Source organism: Electrona antarctica (genome assembly GCF_951216825.1).
Source record: "Electrona antarctica genome assembly, chromosome: 22".
NCBI classification, from domain to species: Eukaryota; Metazoa; Chordata; class Actinopteri; order Myctophiformes; family Myctophidae; genus Electrona; species Electrona antarctica.
In genome coordinates, this window is record NC_136805.1 from 7,537,451 (window position 1) to 7,549,483 (window position 12,033).

At 42.7% G+C, this 12,033-nt stretch overlaps 1 protein-coding gene across 1 annotated transcript; it reads right to left on the minus strand.

Annotated features, from left to right (window-relative positions):
* Positions 1 to 3,117: 3,117 nt before the first annotated feature.
* On the minus strand, positions 3,118 to 9,990 carry LOC306915417 (ras-related protein Rab-37-like; the record flags this gene model as incomplete). Its single annotated transcript, XM_079492743.1, has 9 exons — positions 3,118 to 3,274; positions 3,788 to 3,864; positions 4,042 to 4,098; positions 4,273 to 4,338; positions 4,532 to 4,584; positions 4,702 to 4,768; positions 5,615 to 5,656; positions 6,250 to 6,360; positions 9,841 to 9,990. 9 exons carry the CDS (start codon positions 9,988 to 9,990, stop codon positions 3,169 to 3,171), a joined length of 729 nt encoding a protein of 242 aa, XP_079348869.1. The 3' UTR covers positions 3,118 to 3,168.
* Between the last annotated feature and the right edge of the window lie 2,043 nt (positions 9,991 to 12,033).

Sequence of the window (12,033 nt, forward strand, 5' to 3'; positions counted from 1 at the left end):
CCACTTCCAAATAAGCATTTATTTTGGAATGCAAATTTGTTGCTTTTGCATTAATTATTGTAGGCCTATTTTATGGGCTTTTGCTGTGTTAAGCATGATGGGGTTAATATCTAAAAATGCCCTATTCTGAAATCAAATATATTGTACATATCCACATTCATGCGGATAAACACTCTAGAAAGCTAATTTGATGCATTTAAACAATATATTTTATGGGATTTGGGGGTTTGAGGCATGAAGGGGTTAATATGCATTAATTAATAATGCATTCATCATAAATCTACTACATTGTGCCTATCCACATCCACAAACGCATGTAGAAAGCAAATTTGATGCATTTAGACCAAGTAATTCGCATGAAATACCATAAAACTTTATTTTCAGGTTTTTGTTAGTATTTCAGGCATTAAGGGGTTAATAACTAAATTTGCCCAAGGGATATCACTGGGCACCCTCTTCAATTCGTGAGAGGTGACCCCAAGCTACAAGAATCAGTTGAGAAATAAACTTTATCTGACGAAACCACGTTCAGCCCCACGGCTCCCGGACTAACGCACATACAGTAGTAGCTAAGTGACAGACCTATTCAATAAATAGCTATTGACTCACTGACATAAAGTCAAGTGCATTGCAATTTGCACTTGATACTATCTTGGGGTATGGTGCGAATGTTAGGAATGTACTAGAAAGTGTGGTGATGAGCCTCAGAAATAGTTTATTGTTATGCAGCATAGAGTAAATTTACCAAAAATATCTTTTTTGGTAAATTTGTATTATGATAAAACAAACAAATAAATAATGTACACAATATTTAAATAACTGCCAAGTTACGTATTTGTTTTGTATTAAAATAAATCTAACTGATTCAACAGGCCCAAGCAACCTAAACCGATTACCATATTCTATATAAAGATTTTTTACCCTGAAAATATTCCTAGAGCTAGAGGACCATATTTCATCCATAATTGCATACTGGTGTCAATATGTATTTCATGTTAACATGCGGACAGAAATTTCACAAGCTGTCTTATAAAGAGTAAAACCTGCTGATTACAGCAAAGCATCATAGTTTCAAGTGCATTGTATTTGCATGTTGAACAAAAACAAAGCAATAATACAGTCTCTTGGTCTGTATTCAAAGCAAAATGAAGCACTATATGCCTAAAGCAATTTAAGCACTATACAACAGCTAAGAACATCAGAACAGACACACATCTTGTAAGGAGAGGGTTTCAATGTGCACTGTGTGCACTCCAGCCTGCACAGAGATTTTGTACCATGCAATGCAGTATAAATGCAGTAAACACAAGTCATTTTAAAAATATGTCTCACAATCAGAACATACTGTATATAAATCAGTACAACTCTTGCAACTCATACAGGATGTCCTAACATGACAATGAAAGACAGAAAAATAAAAATTCTTGGAATCAAATATAACATGCATGTTCAAAGCACAACATCAAAGGTTGTCGAAACACATTCAACAATGCATTCAAACAGAATCCTCATTGTTAACCCATTTCGGGGCGGGAACCCCTTTTGGTGTTTTAAACATTATGTTATAATTTAGCTATTGAAAAACAGCAGATCTACAAGCTCATAGCGCGCCACCGAGCGGCGCGCTACGAGCTTGTAGGTCTGCTATTTTGAAAAATCGTGAAAATATTTATTTCAGAAAACTGGAGGATTTAGAAGATTTTTTTTAAATTTTGAGGTCAGGCCTTAAGCTAAATCTGTGTGTAAAAGTGTTTGAAAGAGGCATGATATGATTATGACATAAAAATTGGACACCACCATGGAAACCCTTGTACGTAGTTCATATTCGATTAGGTGTTACTGCATGTATAAGTCTGTTCAATCAGTTAAGGTCCCTGCACACAGAGCGCGTTTTTCGGATTTTTAGCGGCGTTTCTCCATCGTGTTTTCCGAAAGACGTGTCCAGTGTGCAACCACCTTTACTGTGTTTTTTGTCATTTCATTCTAAGTTTACGTTTCTGGTTCTAGTTTGACATGACCAAAACATCCTGTCATATTATTGTTTTTAAACCATATTCCATTAAAGCTTGAAAACATAAACTCAAAGCCTACAGTCCGAGCTTCGTAGCTTCATTTGCCTGCCAAGCACCATAAACCCATTTGTTTTGCACACTCAGTGTGACTAATATGTCCCTGAGCTTCCTGTGTGTGAGTGAGTCTGTGACTGAGCAGCTGTCTGCTGTGGATCAAGAAAATACAAGTGCCTAGTGAACAGAGCTCAGATCATATAGACAGGGGGGGGGGGGGGGGGGTCAGTCCATTCACTTGCACTAAATAATATCCATAACACAGTGTATGGCCTTTGTCTCAATCCAGAGAAGATTCAGTGACACTTTAAGTTTCCACCTGAAGTTGTAGCAGTCAATTTCACTGTTTTTTGCATGGGACCACATTTTTATAGATCCATTCTCTTTTTTTAAATTTTTATCCCTCGATTTTGTAACCACCCCTGTGCCAATTATCTAATGTGATCCTGGGCTCTCTACACACCCTCCGCCAACCTAGTCCCCATATATGGGGGACATGGGGAGAGCAACGGACTTGAACTCATGCTTCCTTCCTGCCTGAGTGTCCAAGTTGCTCCTTTACACGTGACAGGGGGGAGTTTCCCTGGTTGGACGTAGCGTGTGGAAGGAACACGTTATTCCAACCAGTTCCTTTCCCCTCCATCAGGCGCCCCAGCTGGCCAGGGGGAGGTTTGTTGTTTAGCGACCAGGATTACTGCATGTTTTTGTGAGGGTATCTACCCTAGGGGACACGGGGAGAACATGCAAATTCCGCACAGAAAGGCTCTTTCACCAATACTATAGATCCATTCTCAAGATGAAATCATGTATGTCTTTATACTTCTGCATTCTCTATTTGTTTATGGCACTGATCTGTGGATGAACTGTACTTACTCTCCATTGTCCATTCTTGCAAATTGGTTTCGGACTTGCATGGTATTCTCGTCCCCAGAATGGAAACTATCACAATTTGGAAGCAGGGAATGAATTGTGATGAGAATCTCCGGTTGCTCACAGTGGGTCTCTTTGAGTCTGTATTCATCAAAGTTCGTTCACACAAAGTGGTGGCACTGGCAAGCGTAGGAGAGGAGGACTCGGGAGAACATCGACAAGGAGAGAAGATTTAGAAATAACTACAGCAGCCCGAATTCTGCTTCTGTACATCAATTAATTCATGGATCTGAAACTTGGGTTCGTTGGGCTGTTGGACTGAACTGTTCTTGAGTTCCCTGCAGGAGAGAGAACAACATAGTACAGGACAAAAAAAATTAAATGAGCACTTTACCCAATGTCAACCGTAAATTTGTCCTAACTAATGCTCATTATAAGATGCCACTATTCAGAAACCTGCCTAACAGTTAATAGTCCAAGCTAATAGAAACTAGGCTTCCTTTTCCTGGAAAGTTAGCACACTGAAATAGAAACTTTATTGTTCTACAAAAAAAGGAAGTTTGAAATCTTGTTTGAAATGACCAAAGTTGCCTACTGATGATGTCACTGGTAGGCAGGTTTCTGAACTGTCCAAGAGCAAGTAATGGAAATGGTGCCATATTATAATAACCATTATTAAGATAAGGTTGAAAATGGGTGATGTTCTCCTTTAAATGAACACTCCATATGTTACAGTTTATTTCTAGCAGGATGTCTAGAGACATATTATGGGATAATATGATGTATAACATTGAAGGAAATTATTTGTGCAATATTGTCTGAAAAGACAGTATTTTATATATTGTACTGACTTGGCCACGGTAGTGAAAACCAGTTCCACATTGGTTCCGGTCTTGGCACTGGTCTCCATGAATGCACATGAATACTCCTAAGTATGAAGAAGGAAAAATCAATAATAGAGCATTTCAGGCTTAATTAAGTGCTACAGTATGATGGTGTCGCACACAGCCAATCTATAAGCTCACAATGCATTGCAGTGTAATACGTCGTGAGCTTGTAGATCTGCTTTTTTTCGGTCCGTCCTGGTTTGTAAATATAAACTCACTCTGGCAAGCTTCTCTCCATCCTCTCTTCGGATCACCCTCTCTCCTACCATGTCAGCCTAACAGAGAGAATAATTACAATAAGACACCTACCTACTCATGTACAGTATGTTCTATTACTGTAGCAGCGTGGGGATATTTGTGCAGGAAGTGTTTTGAAGACGAAAAAGATGAAAATGGAAATAATCCAATTGCCACTTGATAAGCATTCCATGATACATACAGTCTCTCACCTTGTTGCCTAGCAACATGATGACTATATCCGTCTGAGCATACTCATGAATCTCAGTCAACCATGCCTAATGAAAAGAGATAATGAAGAAAGAAAGAATGAATGAAAGAAAGAAAGAAAGAAAGAAAGATTCCTCAGCTTCCTCAGTGACATGGCTGAGCCACATGCCTGAAACCAGATTTATATTACGCTGTATGACTGTAGATTGGCTATTTATAGCATACAACAATGTAGTATGAAATTACTCATGACTCACTCACCCTGATATTGTCAAAGGACGATTTGCTGGTGATGTCGTACAACAGGAGTAAAGCTTTATAGGATGAAGAATACAACATGAAGAGATTAATAAATGACATTAAACATTAACAGTAAAATGAATGTCTCCCTATAGGTAAAAGTACAGTTGTTTGTCAGTGATTCTCCTCACCCTGTGCGTCCCTGTAATAGGCATGTGTCACACTCCTGAACCTTTCTTGGCCTGCTGTGTCCCAAATCTGTAAAGACAGTGACGACAACATCTCCACAATTATAGACGAATCCACAGAGGGGTGCCCTGGGCGCGGCCATAGCTGTGGCGTACCATTAAGTGCAGCTTTACACCGCAACACTGATTAGCTACACCTGGCCTAATGGCCTATACAGGGCACTTCCATGAATACACATGCCAATGTTTACCTCTCTGGGTGCTGCCATTGCTGTGAATCAGACTCTCCAACCGAGTCGCAAGTTGGTTGCGGATCTCGCTCCTACTACTGACATACTGTACTTTTACATGTAGCTGTATTTTGAACGTACAGTAACTGATCTACAAGACCACAACTAGAGTTGGGATTCGGAACCTGACGAACCTAAGGAACCAGATCCAACATTGAGGACCATTAATTGATTGATTGATTGATTGATTGATTGAACATTTTAATTCACAGTATGTAGAATGGGTACATTTCAAACTAAACTGTTACTGTGGACGACACCATGATTAAGCATTACACTTGTTTACAAGTGTATGGGACCACAATTTTCAATTCATGATGAGAGTATCGTTAAGTAATTCCGGAATCGTTAAAATCCTAAAGGATCCCAACCCTAATCACAATGTGCCGAATTGTGACGGGTTGTTGTAAGCTGGTACAGCTGCAATTTTGGATTTCAAAATTCGACACATCTTGTCTGCCCAAAATGTAATTCCTGGAAACGCCACTGATAGGGACACCAAATGTATTCTCAAATGTGTAACTCTAGCACAAAACTATAGTCCACCTAAACCTAAAAAAATCCCTAAACCTAAACCTAGGCCAGAAATAGGTCACTGTTTCAGAACAAGGAAGTGATTTACTGACCTGTAGTTTCACCTTTGCATTGTCCACAGTCACCACTTTATTCTGCGGGAGGCAGCGAATAGAGGAAGATTGGGACAGGTGTTAGAATGATTAGAGACTAGGCAGAATGACAATTGGGTGATGCAATTATCTATGGAGCCGGACAATGTCCAATTTATTTGTAACTACATCAATGCAAAAATACTCGTACACCAACAGAGACACATATTGTCACTGTCGGGCAGAAAACTTGTATGTCTAAAACTGTTACTTTTCGGGAAATGGAAAAAAGAAGCTGTGTTCCAATGGAGCCAATGCAGTTATTATTTGGTCAGCAGCTCTCGTTAATACTTTCCAATTGTCATTGGTTTCATTGGTTTCATTTTTTTGTCATGCGTATTTTGTTATTGAAAAATCCACAGACAAACTTACTTTGGGCATGTCATTAAAGTAGCTATGGCAGCCATGTGTTGCATCGCGATGCATTGAGAGCTTGTAGAATGTAGATCAACTATGTTCACTACTTCTGTGCGACACGGACACAACATATAATGAAGTATAAAATATGGGGTGAATTTATGAACCTAAAGATAGATGAAATAATAATAGTGTTTCTGCCCGACAGTGTCGATATAGAAGAAAACATACATACACACCGTGAAGCCGATGCCTACAGTGGCTGAAAAGGAGCCTGGGATGAACTTTCCCTGGTCAAACTGCACCAACAACGACGTCTTTCCCACTCCACTGTCACCAACCAGGATAGTCTGTCACAAACACACACACGCGCACGCGCACGCACGCACGCACACACACACACACACACACACACACACACACACACACACACACACACACACACACACACACACACACACACACACACACACACACACACACACACACACACACAGCAGTCATTCATTATACACACATGATAATACAAGAGTCGATAATGACACTACATACCGGTAGTCATATTCAAATACATTTCAGTCTTATATAATCTATATATGGACATAAGAATGAATGCATTTCGTTTCGGTCGTTCAGACCTTCATCAGGCATCATGATGCCTGATGAAGGTCTGACGACCGAAACGTTGCTCAATAAATCTAACTCAAGTGAAGACGGTGTGCGGGATTCTTTTTTCTCTACTTCTCAGTTCTAGTTATCCGACGCACCTTTCCATTGTAGGTGTGCAGGAGGACTTTTTCTTATAGTCCAATGACTAAGCGAAATGGACCTGTAATGAGCCAAACTGGATGATTCATACAAGCTCTTGACAAAGTAACAGACTAAAGTAACACCGACAGAATGTGATTCACAGCAAGTTCAAGGAGACAGACAACCTTCATGGTATGCCACTGTATGTATAAAACACAGCATGAAAGAACGTGCTGCTTGTCATCAGGGCCACCTTCCCTATTGAAACATATGCACATCAACAGATTCTAAAGCTTTCATTGTAATATTAAGGCATCACTTATAGTACATTTCAGTTAAGAAAAACAGTACAGAACAGTATCAAATGAGTACACATGAACTGTGTACTCGACATGTACACAACATGTACACGCACATGTGTGTCACGACTCTCTTCTACGGCTCTGGTGCCAGGCTGCCAGCATGCTGTAATGACATCATGACAGCTTCTCTCCATGACAACAACTGGACTCCAAGGAAGGAGGAGCCTCTGAACTCTGGAGGGCAATCAAATCAAATGATCTCTTGTCCTTTCCCTGTCTGTTCATGCTCTCTCTCTCTCAGGCCCTGTACACTGTTTCATGGCTGCCTCAATGCTTTTCCAATGGAAGTCACGTGGTTTGACCAAACACTTGTGTTTGATTGCCCCCCTCCTCCCAAGTGTTGGTCAAACCACGTGACTTCCATTGGAAAAGCATTGAGGCGGCCATGAAACACGGACGGCACAGAGTATATGTGTGCTGATATGTGTGTACAGGGGCTCATGGCTGAAGTGGTCAATTTATGTTCTGCAATTGCAATGAAAATCTACAAAGTAACTAACGTTTTCAAATAAATGAAGTAGAGTAATATTTGCCTCTGAGATGTAGTGCAGTAGAAGTAAAAGTATTGAAATTTGGAAATACCCCATTAACATAAAGAATAATATCTGAAACTTGAATAATTTGCACTAAAGACAGTAACCGTATGCTCCATCTTCCACTCCATGTCAAATTCCCGTGTTTCCGGCTAATTAGTTCCAGTCCCCAGGGGGGTGTTATGAGCTTAGCTCACTTTCAATCTAACCCATTGTCACTGCACTAACAGCATCATACCCCTTTCTCACTATAACTGACACACACACACACACACACACACACACACACACACACACACACACACACACACACACACACACACACACACGCACAAACACACACACACACACACACACACGTAGCAGTGTAGAAGTAATGTCAGTATGTGTTTATGATGTGTGCACGTGTGCATGTATTTGTGTGTGTGTGTGTCGGGGGGGGGGGGGGGGGGGGTGATGATGCATACGCCCCTCCCCCACAATCTCATATCCACAAACTGTGTAGCATGATGTAATTATGTTCTCTGTAATGTCAGTTGGGAAAGAGACAGCTGTGTTCCTGTTAGCTCATGGATCAACTGAAATCCTGTGATATTGCAGTTGGACTTCAAAACCTACGCTCTTTGCAGGATTATAATGATTTTTCCCTTTACAAATTGCTCCAGATAACACCAAGGGCAACGGTCTAACAGTCTATTATGTACGTTTCAGGAAAGCTTTGAGAAATGTATTGCCTTTCATAACCATAGTATAGAGCTCTCAATGGAATCCCCCGTTATCTGACTATATATTCCCTTAGTGGTTCGCCCCACTTCATAACGCTTATGACTGTTGTCTAGGAAATCCCTGATAAAGTTAATATGGAAATGTGACTTCGGATGGGGATTATGTTATGCTCAGTTCTCGTCCTTCAGCATAAATCCACAATCTCATCATAACACAGTCTGTCTGTCATCACAAATCAGAGCACCACAAATCTGTATTGGTGTATTTGGAAAATCTGTTCCGGCATCCTATTCAGAAACACTAATCCATGTCAGCCTGTCCACCCCTCTGTTCGTCCGTCCGTCCGTCCGTCCGTCCGTCCGTTCGTCCGTCCGTCCATCCATCCATCCATCCTTCCAGCCTTACTAGGGGGACAGAGAGGGTCAAAATGGACTGAAAGGTTTTATGCTCTGCTGTAAAGGAAGCATTAAATTGGACAGGTTGTCCATGCTGTCTGAAAACTTAGCGTTTGGTCCACACCCAGACACGCACAATTATGGTGGCATACCTAGTACTCCTATGTCAATGTCAATAATCAATAAACCACTTAAACCCTATATTCTTGGTTGACGGGGGTCCCCTAGGGCTCTATACTAGCCGGTCTGCTAGTATTTTCATCTATACACCAAATCTCTTTCCCCAAAATATCCCAGCTACAAGCTCACAAGCAACAAGCTGTGAGTTTGTAGATCTGTTTTGTTTTTGCTGGATGTTCACCCCAGAACGGGGATACGATATGAGGGTTCAAGATTTTAAGGGACAGCTGGTCAAAGTGCATACAGTCATGGTTCTCAAACATCTTCATGTCAAGGACATGTGAAATGAAATGAAATGAAATGATTACTATATTTACCCAGGGTATCTGGGCTAAGCTCAAGAACTTGTTTCCAGCCAGGCCCTGCTCATAGAACATTTCATCATAGTGGTTCAATGCCTTGTTCAAGGGCACTTCAGCGGTGGTAATTTTAACGTGTCGGACCGCTGATTCGAACTGGCGACCTTCCGGTATCAAGACCGCTCTGCAATCCGTTCGGCCACCGCTGCCATGATGTACGTTAAGTTCAGGGAAAATTGGTGGGGGATTCTTAAAAGTTTCTGCCTGGACATATCCAAAATAGGGTGATGAAGACCTAGTCCTGACCTAGAGGGTCGAAACGTTGCATTTTTGCCTTTAATAAAGTAATGTTTCTTCCTCCTCTTTGATGTTTGCCTTGATGCCTTGACATCCAGGACCTGGCCTATAAATACAGGCAATGAGATGTGCACACAATCTTCTCCGTGAAAAGCCACATGTGTATGCCTGCTGAGTGCAACCGACCAACTGAACTGTATCATTATTCAGGGTCAGCACCATGGAGAGAGCATTATGCATTTTTAGACAAGTCACCAATCACCATTCAAGTTATCCCACAGACAGTACCTTGTGCAATAAATCCTCGTCGTATGCAGGGGCGACGGGAGTCTTCGGGCTCTCCATGGTCTCAGATCCGTAAGTGCTATCGGGATGGATCTCAGGGTAAGCCGTGGTGTAGTACGCCGAGATCGGTTCCATGGATTCCATCCGCTCCATTGTCCTCCCCCGTCTCCACGTTTTTAAAGGAAGAGCCAGAGGAAACGCATCTAGCTACCATCTCCTATACTCTGTCCCTCCCCCACACACACTCTCTCTCTCTCTTTCTCGCTCTCTCTCACACACCCACACACACACACGTCACACACAGCTGGCTGACTGCGTTTACTTGAGTTGGAGCTCCTCAGCCAACCAGCTTTGAGCCTTGCTACAATAGCCTCTCCAAGTGCTGCCAGAGTGAGCCGCGTAGGCTCTGCTGTCTCTACAGTCGTGACTCGTGTCAGACTGAATCAGCACCACAGAGAGCAGCGCGTGCGTGCGTGCGTGCGTGTGTGTGCGTGTGTGCATGTGTGTGTGTGTGTGTGTGTGTGTGTGTGTGTGTTTTTGTGTGTGTGTGTTTACATATTGGCATGATTGTGATGACTTACAGTCTAGACTTAATTACTAGAGAGCTCCACAAGAGGGCCTGATGTTTAGAAGCAGGGTAAATTGAAATGTCAGAAGTAAAACGAAAACATATGAAATGAATAGGGAATGTAGGCCTATATTAATTGTTTGCATTTAAAATAAATTAAAACATGAACAGGATTGAAAAACATTTTAATAAAGAGAGGTGCAGATGTTCTTGCCTATTCATTTCAAAAACCTCTTTTGAAATATCAGTAATTTGCTTAGATAGCAGCCCAAAAAATATTACAGTAATTAATATGTGGGAAAACTATAAAGCTATAAGTTAAATGAGATGAAGGATGAACCAGATGAACCACCAATATAATTCTCAACATGCAAATTATTTTTGTCAAATACGTTTAAAAAAAAATCAAGAACCGGTTATAAATGACTATATATGACATATAGGCCTATACTGCAACATATACATATAGCCTACTGCAATATGAATGCATAAACTCATTTCAACTGAAAAGGCTTTATATATTTTCAACTAACAAACCACAGATTTAGTCCTGCACCTTTTATAGCATTTAGTTTATAGCATATTTTTGAGTGGTGCAACCACTCCTATAGACAGGCCGGGTCTGTCCCTCACTGGGTCCCTGGGTCCCTGGGTCTGTCCCTCGCTGGGTCCCTGGGTCTGTCCCTCGCTGGGTCCCTGGGTCCCTGGGTCTGTCCCTCACTGGGTCCCTGGGTCTGTCCCTCACTGGGTCCCTGGGTCCCTGGGTCTGTCCCTCACTGGGTCCCTGGGTCTGTCCCTCACTGGGTCCCTGGGTCTGTGACCGTCTGTCCCTCACTGGGTCCCTGGGTCCCTGGGTCTGTCCCTCACTGGGTCCCTGGGTCCCTGGGTCTGTCCCTCACTGGGTCCCTGGGTCTGTCCCTCACTGGGTCCATGGGTCCCTGGGTCTGTGACCGTCTGTCCCTCACTGGGTCCCTGGGTCCCTGGGTCTGTCCCTCACTGGGTCCCTGGGTCCCTGGGTCTGTCCCTCGCTGGGTCCCTGGGTCTGTCCCTCACTGGGTCCCTGGGTCCCTGGGTCTGTCCCTCGCTGGGTCCCTGGGTCCCTGGGTCTGTCCCTCACTGGGTCCCTGGGTCTGTGACCGTCTGTCCCTCACTGGGTCCCTGGGTCTGTCCCTTTCTGGGTCCCTGGGTCCCTGGGTCTGTCCCTCACTGGGTCCCTGGGTCTGTGACCGTCTGTCCCTCGCTGGGTCCCTGGGTCTGTCCCTTGCTGGGTCCCTGGGTCTGTCCCTCGCTGGGTCCCTGGGTCTGTCCCTCGCTGGGTCCCTGGGTCTGTCCCTCGCTGGGTCTGTCCGAGCACGAAAACACACAGGCCGGGGATGAGAGCTTGTACAGTACGTACAGCACAGCACCACTCACTTCAGATGGGTCTGATTTTGTTTCTTTTCTTTACCGTTTCAGTCAATGCATGTTCAGCAGCTATAGACACACTGCTGTTGCCTTGTATTGATGCTGAAGGCCCAAAGCCTATAGGAATCCTACGCAGTGTATTTCAAATTCAAGCTGGGATCAATATTATTTGACACTTTTTCTCTCAATAATTATTACATTGATGGCATTTTCATTTATACTGC